The sequence below is a fragment of the Acinonyx jubatus genome, chromosome C1 (genome assembly GCF_027475565.1).
Source record: "Acinonyx jubatus isolate Ajub_Pintada_27869175 chromosome C1, VMU_Ajub_asm_v1.0, whole genome shotgun sequence".
Taxonomy (NCBI): Eukaryota; Metazoa; Chordata; class Mammalia; order Carnivora; family Felidae; genus Acinonyx; species Acinonyx jubatus.
The window spans coordinates 50,530,134-50,541,618 of record NC_069381.1 but is presented as its reverse complement, the minus strand read 5'-3'; the positions used below and the strand labels follow the sequence as shown (position 1 = coordinate 50,541,618).

General features: G+C 34.2%; 1 protein-coding gene across 3 annotated transcripts in view; it reads right to left on the bottom strand.

The window, feature by feature from the left end:
• Positions 1–1,543: 1,543 nt before the first annotated feature.
• USP1 (ubiquitin specific peptidase 1) overlaps positions 1,544–11,485 on the bottom strand; it is a 29,118-nt gene continuing 19,176 nt past the window's right edge. For 2 of the 3 annotated variants that reach the window (XM_053214174.1, XM_027059016.2), the window contains exons 2-9: positions 10,766–11,004; positions 9,188–9,308; positions 8,329–8,433; positions 7,625–7,785; positions 5,764–6,455; positions 4,909–5,079; positions 4,036–4,237; positions 1,544–3,042 (exon numbers count right to left, since the gene is read on the bottom strand). In XM_053214174.1, coding sequence (XP_053070149.1) covers positions 2,310–3,042; positions 4,036–4,237; positions 4,909–5,079; positions 5,764–6,455; positions 7,625–7,785; positions 8,329–8,433; positions 9,188–9,308; positions 10,766–10,935 — 2,355 coding nt within the window. In that variant the 5' untranslated portion in view covers positions 10,936–11,004 and the 3' untranslated portion in view covers positions 1,544–2,309. The remainder of the gene's footprint in view (positions 3,043–4,035; positions 4,238–4,908; positions 5,080–5,763; positions 6,456–7,624; positions 7,786–8,328; positions 8,434–9,187; positions 9,309–10,765; positions 11,005–11,485) is intronic. The other variant, XM_053214175.1, reaches the window with a different exon arrangement.

Below are 11,485 nucleotides of genomic sequence, written 5' to 3'. Positions count from 1 at the left end.
ATTAGCAGTTTTAGTTAAATTAAGAACTAATTTAAAATATAGGACATGAAAAACTAAGGCAAAAATTATTTTGGAGAATATTTATTTTCAATTACTTGCCAGGTTTATCCAAGAAACTACCGATTAATGATTTTCTGAGGAGTGTTTTGAACAATGTGTTTTTCTTTGTGTCGTTATATATCTTACAGAAAGACATTTTAAATCTATCCCTTTGATCCATAGACCATTGACACGAATCACTTAAAAACTGATCAAATACAGTGCCTTTATTCTTTAGTTGCTGTTGAAACAAGAGCTCAAAAAATGTCTACTTCTCCTGAGAGCATAGGAGATGGTTGACATCCTTTCTCCAGTTTACCTTTATAACTGGCAATATTATGTCACATTCATCTTGTCTACACCAATTCAAAGCCTGAATCACAAAAAGATTTTTCAGATGAGTCAAGTGTTGGACCAAAAGGGTTGTGAACTAAAGGAGTCAGAAAGGCATAACCTCAGAAATACATTTGAGGACAGAGGATCCACATGCACAATAAGTAAAGCCCAGGAGTCAAGAATGGAAATTCGTTAAAACTAAGGTAACAAATACTCTCATCTTTAGGGCAAGGGACGGGGGAGGTATACATAAGGGAAAGAATATTAAAGAACCTGTAGGTCATTTCTCATTAAGTTATATTATGGAAGAGTTTAAAGTGTTTCACATGAATCTCAGTGACAGTATCAAGAACCCTAAAATTCCTATGATTTAACTGTCATGCAACACTGTTTTCTGATTGAAGAAGAGACTTCCTCCGAGAACACTGATACGATACTGAACACATCCCAACCTTCCATATACTTCAGTTTTCTTAAAATACAACGTTCTCATATCAAGAACTCGTACCAGTAGTTCTTAACATTAACTGTCTCTGGAGTGTGAGAGGCCCAGGCTCTGTCCTAGAACTACTCTATCAGAAGCTTATGAGTAGTGTTCAGGGCCGTTTCTTTTAAAAAGTTCCATTAGTGATTCTGAATGTAGAGTGAGGGGAGAACCATGACTTTTTGTAACACACCATCTTGTGGAAGAATGTTGAGACATGATTTAACTGTGACTAATTTATTGGTACTTGAAATGGGGGTATCAAAGTGTTATTCTAATAGTATTTGTGTATTTTTTAGAATGGTTTTTAATGTCTTAGCAAGTCATAAGGTAACTGATGATTTGCCAATTTAATATACATTTAAAATGAAAATTTAACCACATTTTTGTGTGTGCCCAAAGCCTCATCTTACGGATTCCATAAAGTATGTCTACTTTAAAGGGCAACCAAGAATGCAACAATTTTTACTGTAAACCTCTTTTAAGTATGACAACTTGGATGGACTAAGTTTCTCCTATTTGAAAAATCTCTTCACCTCCAACTATTACTAAAGGTAATTATGCATGTTTATTCTCTTCTAGGTATGTGTGTGTATATACACATATATATTATACATATTCTCAAGAGAACTCCACTATATTATAGCAAAAAATATGCAAAACAAATATGAGCAGTTGTACATGTAGTTGTTAAGCAGTTTAAATTTTATTGACCTCCCAGTTTTTAAAAAAAGTTAAATTTAAGGTCACACACCTCTAAATTTGATATACTATATACAGATCGTGCAGAATATGACTATGAAGAGATACAAATTAGTCCATGCCCAAAAAGATTTACTAGAATACAGAATCATTTTCATAAATACATATAAAATTCTTCTCAAGATAGAAGGGGGATTGGCTGTCCAGGTTTTCTGAGACACTTTTCAAAGTGATTCAAGGCACAAAATGTACACTACTGTGAATACACACATATTCCAGACTTTGTGCCTCTAAATACAGCCCATTAAAGATCTGGCTTCATGACTTAAAAAACTAAAGGTACTGAAATGAGATTCTTCTTCTTAGCTGGAAACCCACAGGACCTATAAACATCATATAGATAATTACTCCAAAATATGGAGATACAAATACAAGCACTTTATTTTAAAAAGCAAACACAAAAGATAGATGTGAATTCAAAAGTGTTTAAATGCTTCCATTTGGATAATTCAATTAAGAACCTATACAAGTTTGTTCCCAGAAGCTAATGCATCACTAGTCTCTACTATGGGAAATGAATTCTAAAAATTAACATGGTTTTCAGTAATTCAAATTTCACTATTTATATAAAAACTTTAGAGAGACCAATAATATCCAATAGCTTCAAAAGATAAGCTAGACTCTTTGATGTAATCAACTTTACCAGCTTTTGTCCAGGTCTGTTTAATATATACATAAGGAAAATACTCTATAATTTCTTATAAAATAGCAAGTAAGGAGTAGATGTAGGAGATGTAGAAGGAGAAAGAGAATTGAGAAAGTCCTTCTCTTCAGTAACTTTCACTTCAGAATCATCAAAAAGTAACCACTTTCCCTCATACTCCTTTAAACTTTGCACTACATATGAAATTTTGTTCTCAAATCCACTAAAGTTAAGGCCTGTTTGGTCACTGGATTCCTTGTTTGTATCAACTTCATGAGTCCCATTAGTACTGTTAGTCTCAGAATTTCTGTTTTCAGCAAATGCTGTATTGGCAACTTTATCAGGATTAGATGCTTTGTTGTACAGCTCATAATCTGCTTTGCTCTTTTGTCCTCCAAGAAGTCCAATAGCTTCTACATTTTTTTTGTTCAGAACTTTGCTTGGCTGTGTATTTCCACTGACTCTAATTGACATTTCTTCATCATAATTTTCAACCACATCCCTTGCTTCCTCCTCATTCAATGGTTCTGGTTTACCTATTTCACACATTTGGTCAATCACAAAATTTCCCTTATCTAGTTCTAAACTGTTAAGGTCAGTGACTTTAACAGAAGCAGTGTAATGCCCACTACTGATGGTAATGCCACTGTGCATCACAACTGCAAATAACCCATAGCTGTCGTTGGTTGGCTTTGTGCTCCATTCTTCTAGTGACAGTTTAAGAGGTGTCAGTAAAGGAGTGTTGATCTTGGAAAGTCCACCACCATAGCAATCAAACCTTTGGAAGGAAAAAAAAAAAAGTTTTCTGCAATTCCACTTTACACATTTCAGTTTTACATCCAAATGTGAAACCAAGTAGAAGTCTGAATGAATCCTTAATGTTTAGTGCACACAAGAAATACTGAAATAAGTGCTAATATTCAGCAGTTTCTATGAAGAACAGCTCCCTTTTATTTACTTTCCTAATTTTTTAAAAGTTAATGTTTATTTATGAGATAGCACCAGAGGGAGGGGCAGAGAGAGGAGGAGACAGATTCCCTGTCAACATGGGGCTCAAACTCACAAACTGTGAGCTCATGACCTGAGCCAAAATCAAGAGTCGGATGCATAACTTAACCGACTGGGCCACCAAGGTGCCCCTTTAACTTTCCTAATTTTGTACAATGAGAAAGCCAGTGTTTTAAATGCCATTTAACTTCAAAATCCTTTAGTGAGTAATTTTAATGTGACAGCCATCTCTACCAAGATTTGGGGAACAAAAATAAACAGCAAAGAAAAAATCCACTGAAAGGAAACACTGTATGTCTTCTTCTGTAATAATAAAGTGTGTAGAGGCTCCCGTGCTAACTTCGAACAATTCATTAATATGGGACGGAATAAAATCTACAATGACATGTATACATGTCACAAAGATACTTGAAAATTCTTCAAAGACTAGTTTGATTCTTGGCTTACCTTAAATATAATTTTGCCTTTTTCACCCCTCAAAAAACCTTGATGTATACAAGATCTGTTTCCTGCTTTAATCACTTCAACTTGAAACTGTATCTAGTAAGGAACGAAGATTAAAAGATGTGGGAAGAACCCTAGACTATGTATTCATACCAAAAGGATTTATATTGATGCATTTTTACAAGTAAACTTAATAACAAACTTTTCTAAGGTTATCTTTATATTATGCTATTACACTATTTTGTTACTATTATAGTATTTTGAACAAAACTTATAGCAGCTCATTTTTTTTCATATAGCTTTTATTTATAATACTCACTCCAAGCCACTAGCAGCAAAGCACTTCAAATGAATAGTTATAACTTCAGGCATTTTGTCAAACAAAAGACTTCGTTCGGCTTCAGTATAATGATGGCAATTTTCACAGAAATATTTATCTTCTCCTACAATCCTCTCCACTGAAGCAAACTGTGAAATTGCCCATCTCAGGGTCTTCATTTCTGTTTTTGGCTCTGGAGAAACTACATAAGAGAATCCTTTCACTCACAAATGAAGAACCTCTCAGACATTTAAAAATTAAACAAGTTCCATGTTCAAAATTAGCATGCCATTTCATTTGACTAATCCTTCCCAAACAATAAAGACATTTTAGTTTCAGAAACTTAAGTTTATCATCCTCAACAGGACACATATCTTTTAAATATTTATACTTGGCTGGCCAAGTACAAAGTATTTAGGTGACAGGGCCAGCAAAATGATAACCTAGTCTCTGATTCAATGTTAAGACAGACTTTTTAGTTTACACTTTAATGGCTAACTTCCGATATCTGAACAAGCCAGTCTCATGATCACTTCCCTTAACGTTTCCCTACTTCTTGTCCTTTTATACTAGACAAAACACTGGCTCAAATATTGTGAACAAAAATATCCTCTGTAGCTCTAAGGCTGAGATACCTAAAACTTAATAAAGCATTTCACTTCCCATTATAACATACTCTACACATCAAAATAAAGATACCATAATCTTCTAAATGTTAATTATTAACAAGTGAACCTATATGAGCAGAAAGATTTTATTATACCAGAGACACTATTTTTTTTCCCCAGTAATTATACAAGCTATTATTAGACTGTGTTTTGTTGAAGAAAACTACTTATTCCATCATCCATACAAGACTCCAATTTTGCTTACTTTCAGAACTCTCTTCTACTTTGGAAAGCTCATCTTCTTGTACTGGCACACTGATGTCCTGAAAATCTTCTCTTCTTTCTGTTAAACTTTCACATTCTAAGCATCGAGTCCTTAATACCAGCTGACCTTGAAATAATTTCTCTACTAGCTCAAAACCAATTTGCTCTGCACCTAAAACAAAAATAGGAAAAATTTTCAGCTCAGCGTAGCCCAAATAACCAATATTGTTTCAAGTGTATCATGAATAAAAAGCTGACTTTTAGATCTAAACTTGCTTATTAAGAGGTGTCTTATTCATGATACATAAATTCCCTGTAAAGATCGTTTTGAAGATGAATTACTGTGGTCTCTAAAAAAGAAAGTCACAATTTTGTCACCTTAAGTCCCTTCCCAAAGAAACTCCTATAGAAACAACCCCAAAATAAGTACGACACTTTTGGTAAAAACCATTAACCACATCAATACTACACATTTTCCCTGAGAGTTGGACACAATTAGGTAGCTATCCAGTTCAACTACAGTAGAACTACTTAGTTCTCTAAAATTGTATTTCATTAAATGCAATTTCTTTCATGAGTTTATTGTCTAGTACTACAGAGGGGGTAAAATAATTCTCTTTCCATTAAAATGTATGGAATTCCCCTCGTTTATAAACCATAAATTAACATTACCTTAAGATTAGTGAGATTTATACACACACATCTGAGCACAGTGGTTAAAACACCACACAGTTCACAGTGTTAAAATTTTCTTACAACTTGAACCACATTTACCTTGTACATGTATCTAAGAGAACACTGCAGTTCTGCAGCTGTTAATCCTACCTATCAATGTCTAAGAATAAATTATACTGACCTTTGTTTATGGGCTTAACTTCATTAACATTAACGGACTTAACATTATTCCCTGGAGATTCAAGTTCACAACCATTAGTTGTGCTTTCATTTTCACACTTCCCCAAGTCCTCTTCAAGATCATATTCATTTTCTTTCGACTGTCCTTTGGATCCCTGGTTTGTTGTTATTTTCCCCAGACTACAGAATTTAGAAAGAATGCTGGGTTGCTTAGTTGCAGGCTTTAACCAATTTATTTTAACTCTTGATTTCTTTTGTGAGGGTCTTGAACTTTCATTTTCAGAAACATACTTGGGGATTATTTTAGAAGGAATCTCTAATGTATCACCTGTAGCTTTCCTTTTTGATCTGGTTTGTCTCTGGTTCTCTTCCAGTGACTGGTGTTCCTTAGAGGCTTTAATTTTTTTCTTTATGTTACCAAATTCAATGTCATTTTTTCTTTTCCCATTTCCTTTTGTGAGTTTTTCTTTATAGTCTTCAGAATGCCTCATACTGTCCATCTCTGTGGTGTTAATACCACTCATTTCCTCCTTCTGATGAGGTTTTTCTTCTACCTTAGTAGATAATTCTACCACATTTTTTACTTCTTCTTTTTTTAGGAGTTGGCATGTTTCTTGAATGTTTCCCAAAATACACTGTAATACTTCCTGTGCATCGTGCTGTAGATATCCTTCATACATAGGGTTGAGTTCCCTATAAATAAAAATTTCCATTTCATCTATTCTAGTTTTCAAGATAGAATATAAAAAACACATCCTTTCTATAGAGAAATTAATTCATTTACAGGGGTATCAAATTATTTTAAAAACGTAAAAACATTTATTCAACTAATTTGAAACTTCTTACCTAAACTTGTAATTAAAAATAAAAACAAATTTTACCTCATATTCATTATCACAAATACTAGTAACAGCTAGTATTTGTATAGTTTACCATGTACCAGGGTTTATTCAAGATGCTTTTTATATTAGATGTAGAACATAATTCTCACAATAATCCTATAAGGTAAGTACTGTATCACCATGATTTTACAGATAAGGTAGCTTGCCCAAGGTCAAAGAGATGCAAAGCCAGGACTCAAACCTGCTGTTGGCCACCATGCTATACTGCCCATTAACAAATGTATGACAATTACACCTAGGTCTATTTTTTTTTTTTACTGTTAAGTAATCTCTACACCCAATGTGGGGCTTGAACTTACAACTCTGAGATCGAGTCACATGCTCTACCAACTAAGCCAGGCACCCCTCACCTAGGTCTATTCTTTAAAAAGTTATTTAGTTTTAAGATTTACCCTGTAACATTAGGTAAGGCTATTTATATATTGGATAATGTTTCATTTAAGACAATACAAAAAAAAATCTAATCCAGTGAACTAATAGTTACGCAAACACATACAACAAAACTGGAATATTTGGTATTTATAGTTCTTATGCATAATATATTTTGACTAAAAACCTACAATTCCTAATCTGAAATCTCTTAGGACCAAATCTGAGAATTCACTAATTTTCAGATTAAAAAAATACATATGGCATGTAATAAATTTATTTTAACCCAAGGGGCAGTATCCCATAATTAAACATATTACTATTCCTATTTAAAAATGTGTGAGTATTCACATTATAAATAAAAATGAACAAAGACTATTAATAGCCTCATACCAATTCACATCTAATGAATTTAGTACCAAACTTACAAAAAGATTTCTGATTTCCAGAGCCTCTGGGATATCAGTGAGTATAGGATCTGTAGTTTCTACTTTCCTGGCCCTTCACTCCCCCTATTTGTTCCCATATCACTCTCCCCCAAAGAAAGCAGTAAGCTACTAAGTTGGAATCCTAAAATTATAGGCACAATACCTGAGTGTGTTAAGCAGTCGCCTTGGCTGAGTAGCAAGTTCATCAGTGTATTTCTCTGGATTTAAGAGAAAGCTAGCCTGAAGCTGTTCAACTGAAATGATCAAGGACTGTAAACTGCATATGAGTTCATAACTTGCCAAAGAATCTTCTTTACAATTTCCCTGTCAAGAAAGAAACACACAAACCATTATTTTTATTTATGAACAAATTAAGTACCTTCCCCTTTTCTTGTGTTTCACTAGACAATACTAGCTTTGCTAAATTTAATTTCATTCTAACACTAATTCTATAGAGGTATACAAACTTTAAACAATTTTGAGTTTTTGATTATTTTCAATTACAGGGAAGATAGTGGTTTTCTGACTGTGTAAATCAAAGGTTGTGAGTGAATTTGAAAACACAATATATAAATAACAGGAGATACAAGGGCATGATAAACTGTGACTGTGATATACAATGTTTATTGGTAAGCAATAAATTAGAGGGCAAGAGAAGACACTGTAAAAGAGGATAACCTAGTTAGCTAACCTACAAGAATGGAAAAATTGCCTTTCTTAAAAACACAGGATACTAAGAAATTCCATTTCAGAGAACCAGTCTGTTATCCTCCTCCCAAATCCTGTGTTTCTATTACTTTTTAATTTCTAAGCAAGTTAATTTCCATTACTTTACTTTTTATATATTTTCTGTTCTTTTATTTTTACCTTATCTTTTTGATTGGCTTCATCTTTCAGGGCTTCTTTCTTCCTTGAAATAATGTTAAATAAGTGCTTCACTCCAGACTTAAAACCAGGACAAAAATATAATACCTATAAAAAGTAAGACTGTCTGAGTGTTTACTGAACAAACAACAATGTAACTAAAACCATTAAAGTACTATGTTTTTTGTAGAGCATTTTAAAAATTTTTTTTAAATTTTTATTTGAGAGAGAGCATGCGAAAAGGGGAAGGAGGGACAGAAGGAAACACAGAATCTGAGCTGTCAGCACAGACCCCGACGTGGGGCTTGAACTCAAGAACCGCAAGATCATGACCTGAGCCAAAGTCAGAAAACCGACTGACCCACCCAGGCACCCCTGTAGCACATTTTTAAATGTGCATTAGTTAAAATTCTGAAATTAATACTGTGTCAAAAATTGTTTTATATTTCATCATAGTAGCTCACTGTCTTCCCTCACTGGCAGCAAAGCAGTGAGCCTGGGCACATATTGCTAGGATGTAGGGTTCTAAGAGTACAATATAAAACAGAGTTCCAAAGGTTAAAATACACATCACCATAGTACTAGGAATAAGGCAGGAAAACCAAGGATTTGTCATCTTCCAGTTAACCAATGTCAATTCAATTTTGCTAGCCCAATTTTATTTATTACTTTCTCTTACCCCAAAGGAAGCTGGTAACATGCAATTTAGAATCATTACTTTAGTCCATTCTAGTTCATTTACAGTCAAAGACAAAGACCCTATGGACAATTAAAATACTCCACTCTGAAATTCTCAAACATTAAATGTTACATCATGCTTTGCCTACTAAAGCTTTATTATATAGCAAAATCCTCAACTTACCTGAAGTATACTGTTAAGATAACAAGTATTGCCGAGATTATTCAGTCCCACAAATGGTAACAAGTTTTCTCTCTTCTCACAGTTTATAGGTGAGGACTGTGCTGCAGGAACAACTTGATCACTATAAAATATAAGCAGAGAGAGGTATTACGAAGTATAGTATCTTAAAGAAACAAAGTGGAACGAACACTTCCTTAGATATAGTCTTTTCCCAAAAATTGTATGAACTGAGATATGGATTTTATTCAGGTGACACTTTTCTAAGAAATCTATACAGGTGCAAAAATTGCTACATACTCAGAATAAAAGTTTTATAAACACTTTAAAACCATTATACACAACAAGCCTCAATTCCATCCTGAGCTATTAATCCCATTTTAGAGAGTAGAAAATTGAGGGCCTGGTACTGTGATGAGTTAAACCTACATAATTTTTAAAAGCAGTCTAACTCTGAACAGAAACCTGGAAATAAGCTATGACAATATCTAGGAGAGGATGCACCACCTAAGAGGTCAGGTTCTGGTAAAAGGAAAGAGTAGATAAAGAGAATTACACAGTTGTCCTTCACTTTAAAACGAATTGTTCAAGTTATCCTTTTACCTTATTTTAACAAACAGTAGGTCCTCACAGAATTTTTATTTTATAGCAGCTAGCTACTACCCTGGCACCTCAAAGTGTTTACAGGCATGAATGCTGGTACACATAAGGTTCACATCTCCTAAACAGATTACTGGGAAATATTAGGAAATTACACATGGGACCAAACCCATTTTAGTCATATAGCAGTGTACCTATGTGTTGAATAGTGAGCTAGTATAGACTCTAATTACAACAACTATATGTAAGTATTCCATTTTGTTCAGATTTCAATCACTAAAGGATTTGCACCAAAAGATTTATTTTTATCTTACTGGCAACTACATACCAATAGGTTTGATAATTCATACACTAGGTTGTCAAGTCTTCTGAACCAAAAAAAAAAAAACCCCAAAATCACGTTATTTCTTTACCCTTACACAGAATGCGTTACATTACAAATAAGTTTAAATTGAAAAATAATTTTAGCCAACAAATATTTCTCCAAGTCAATCTAACTGGCTGACCATCAATGTAAACAGGTTAACATTATGGATGTGATCCTGTGCTGAGCCAGCCAGTTTTGCGGTTTCTAAATTTTTTAACATTTATTTTTGAGAGACAGACACAGAGCATGAATGGGGAAGGAGCAGAGAGAGAGGGAGACACAGCATCCAAAGCAGGCTCCAGGCTCTGAGCTGTCAGCACAGAGCCCGACACACGGGGCTCAAACTCGTGCACTATGCACCATGCACTGTGAGATCATGACCTGAGCCGCAGTCGGATGCCTAACCGACTGAGCCACCCAGGCGCCCCCCCGCCCCCCCCTTTTTTGACGATTATTTACAGTTTTGCTGTTTCTACTATACACTGCTAGGTTTGTCTCACTGCTGTGTGTTTTTGCCTCCATAGACTATCAGATCAGAATGGAGGTATCAAAGTTCACTGCTTCTTCACTGATACGGAATTTTAAAAGTACCGAAATATACTTAAGATACATACATTTCAGATCCTCTATATTCAGAAGCCTTTTCTTCATTTTCTTGAGAATCTGTGAAATCCAAGGCTCTCTTAGTTTCCTTTTTCTGAAAAAACTTCAAGGAAAGTCTATTTTTTTTGGATGGGCTACCTTTTGAAAGCCCATTACTTTCGCTAGGTATGACACCAGGCATTTTCTCTTCAAATCCCAAGGAGTTGACAAGAATTAACTTATACAAGGATGTTGTAATCACCAATCATATCTGTTAATCACAGAAAAGGTTTCATTATTTTCAATTATCAGCTGTAGGCAGTAAGATCATTAAATTTTGAAAATTTACCAAGGAATGGTACCAATTAGATCTTCACATTTGAAAACCCAATGCTTGATCAATAACAGGCACTCAATGTTTATTGCTTAAACGAAGGAGCTTGTCATTTGTCCTTAACTTTCTTAAATAAAAATATCAGATACTGAATTTTTATTATTTATTAGCCTACGAGATTAAGGGTCACACCACAAAATACCCCCATTTGAGTAGACCTACGGTAAAGCAGTATTGACTAAGAAGTTAATTTTTATTTTAATTTATTCATTCGGAAAACACTGAGCAACAACCATCTCTAATTCTAAAGCACCAGGTAAAAAAGGGATGAATGGGAAATTAAGAGTGCTGGAAGTGAAGGAGTCCTCCCTCCAAAGCCTTTTCTAGTTACTAATATGAATACATGAAATAGTCTCTA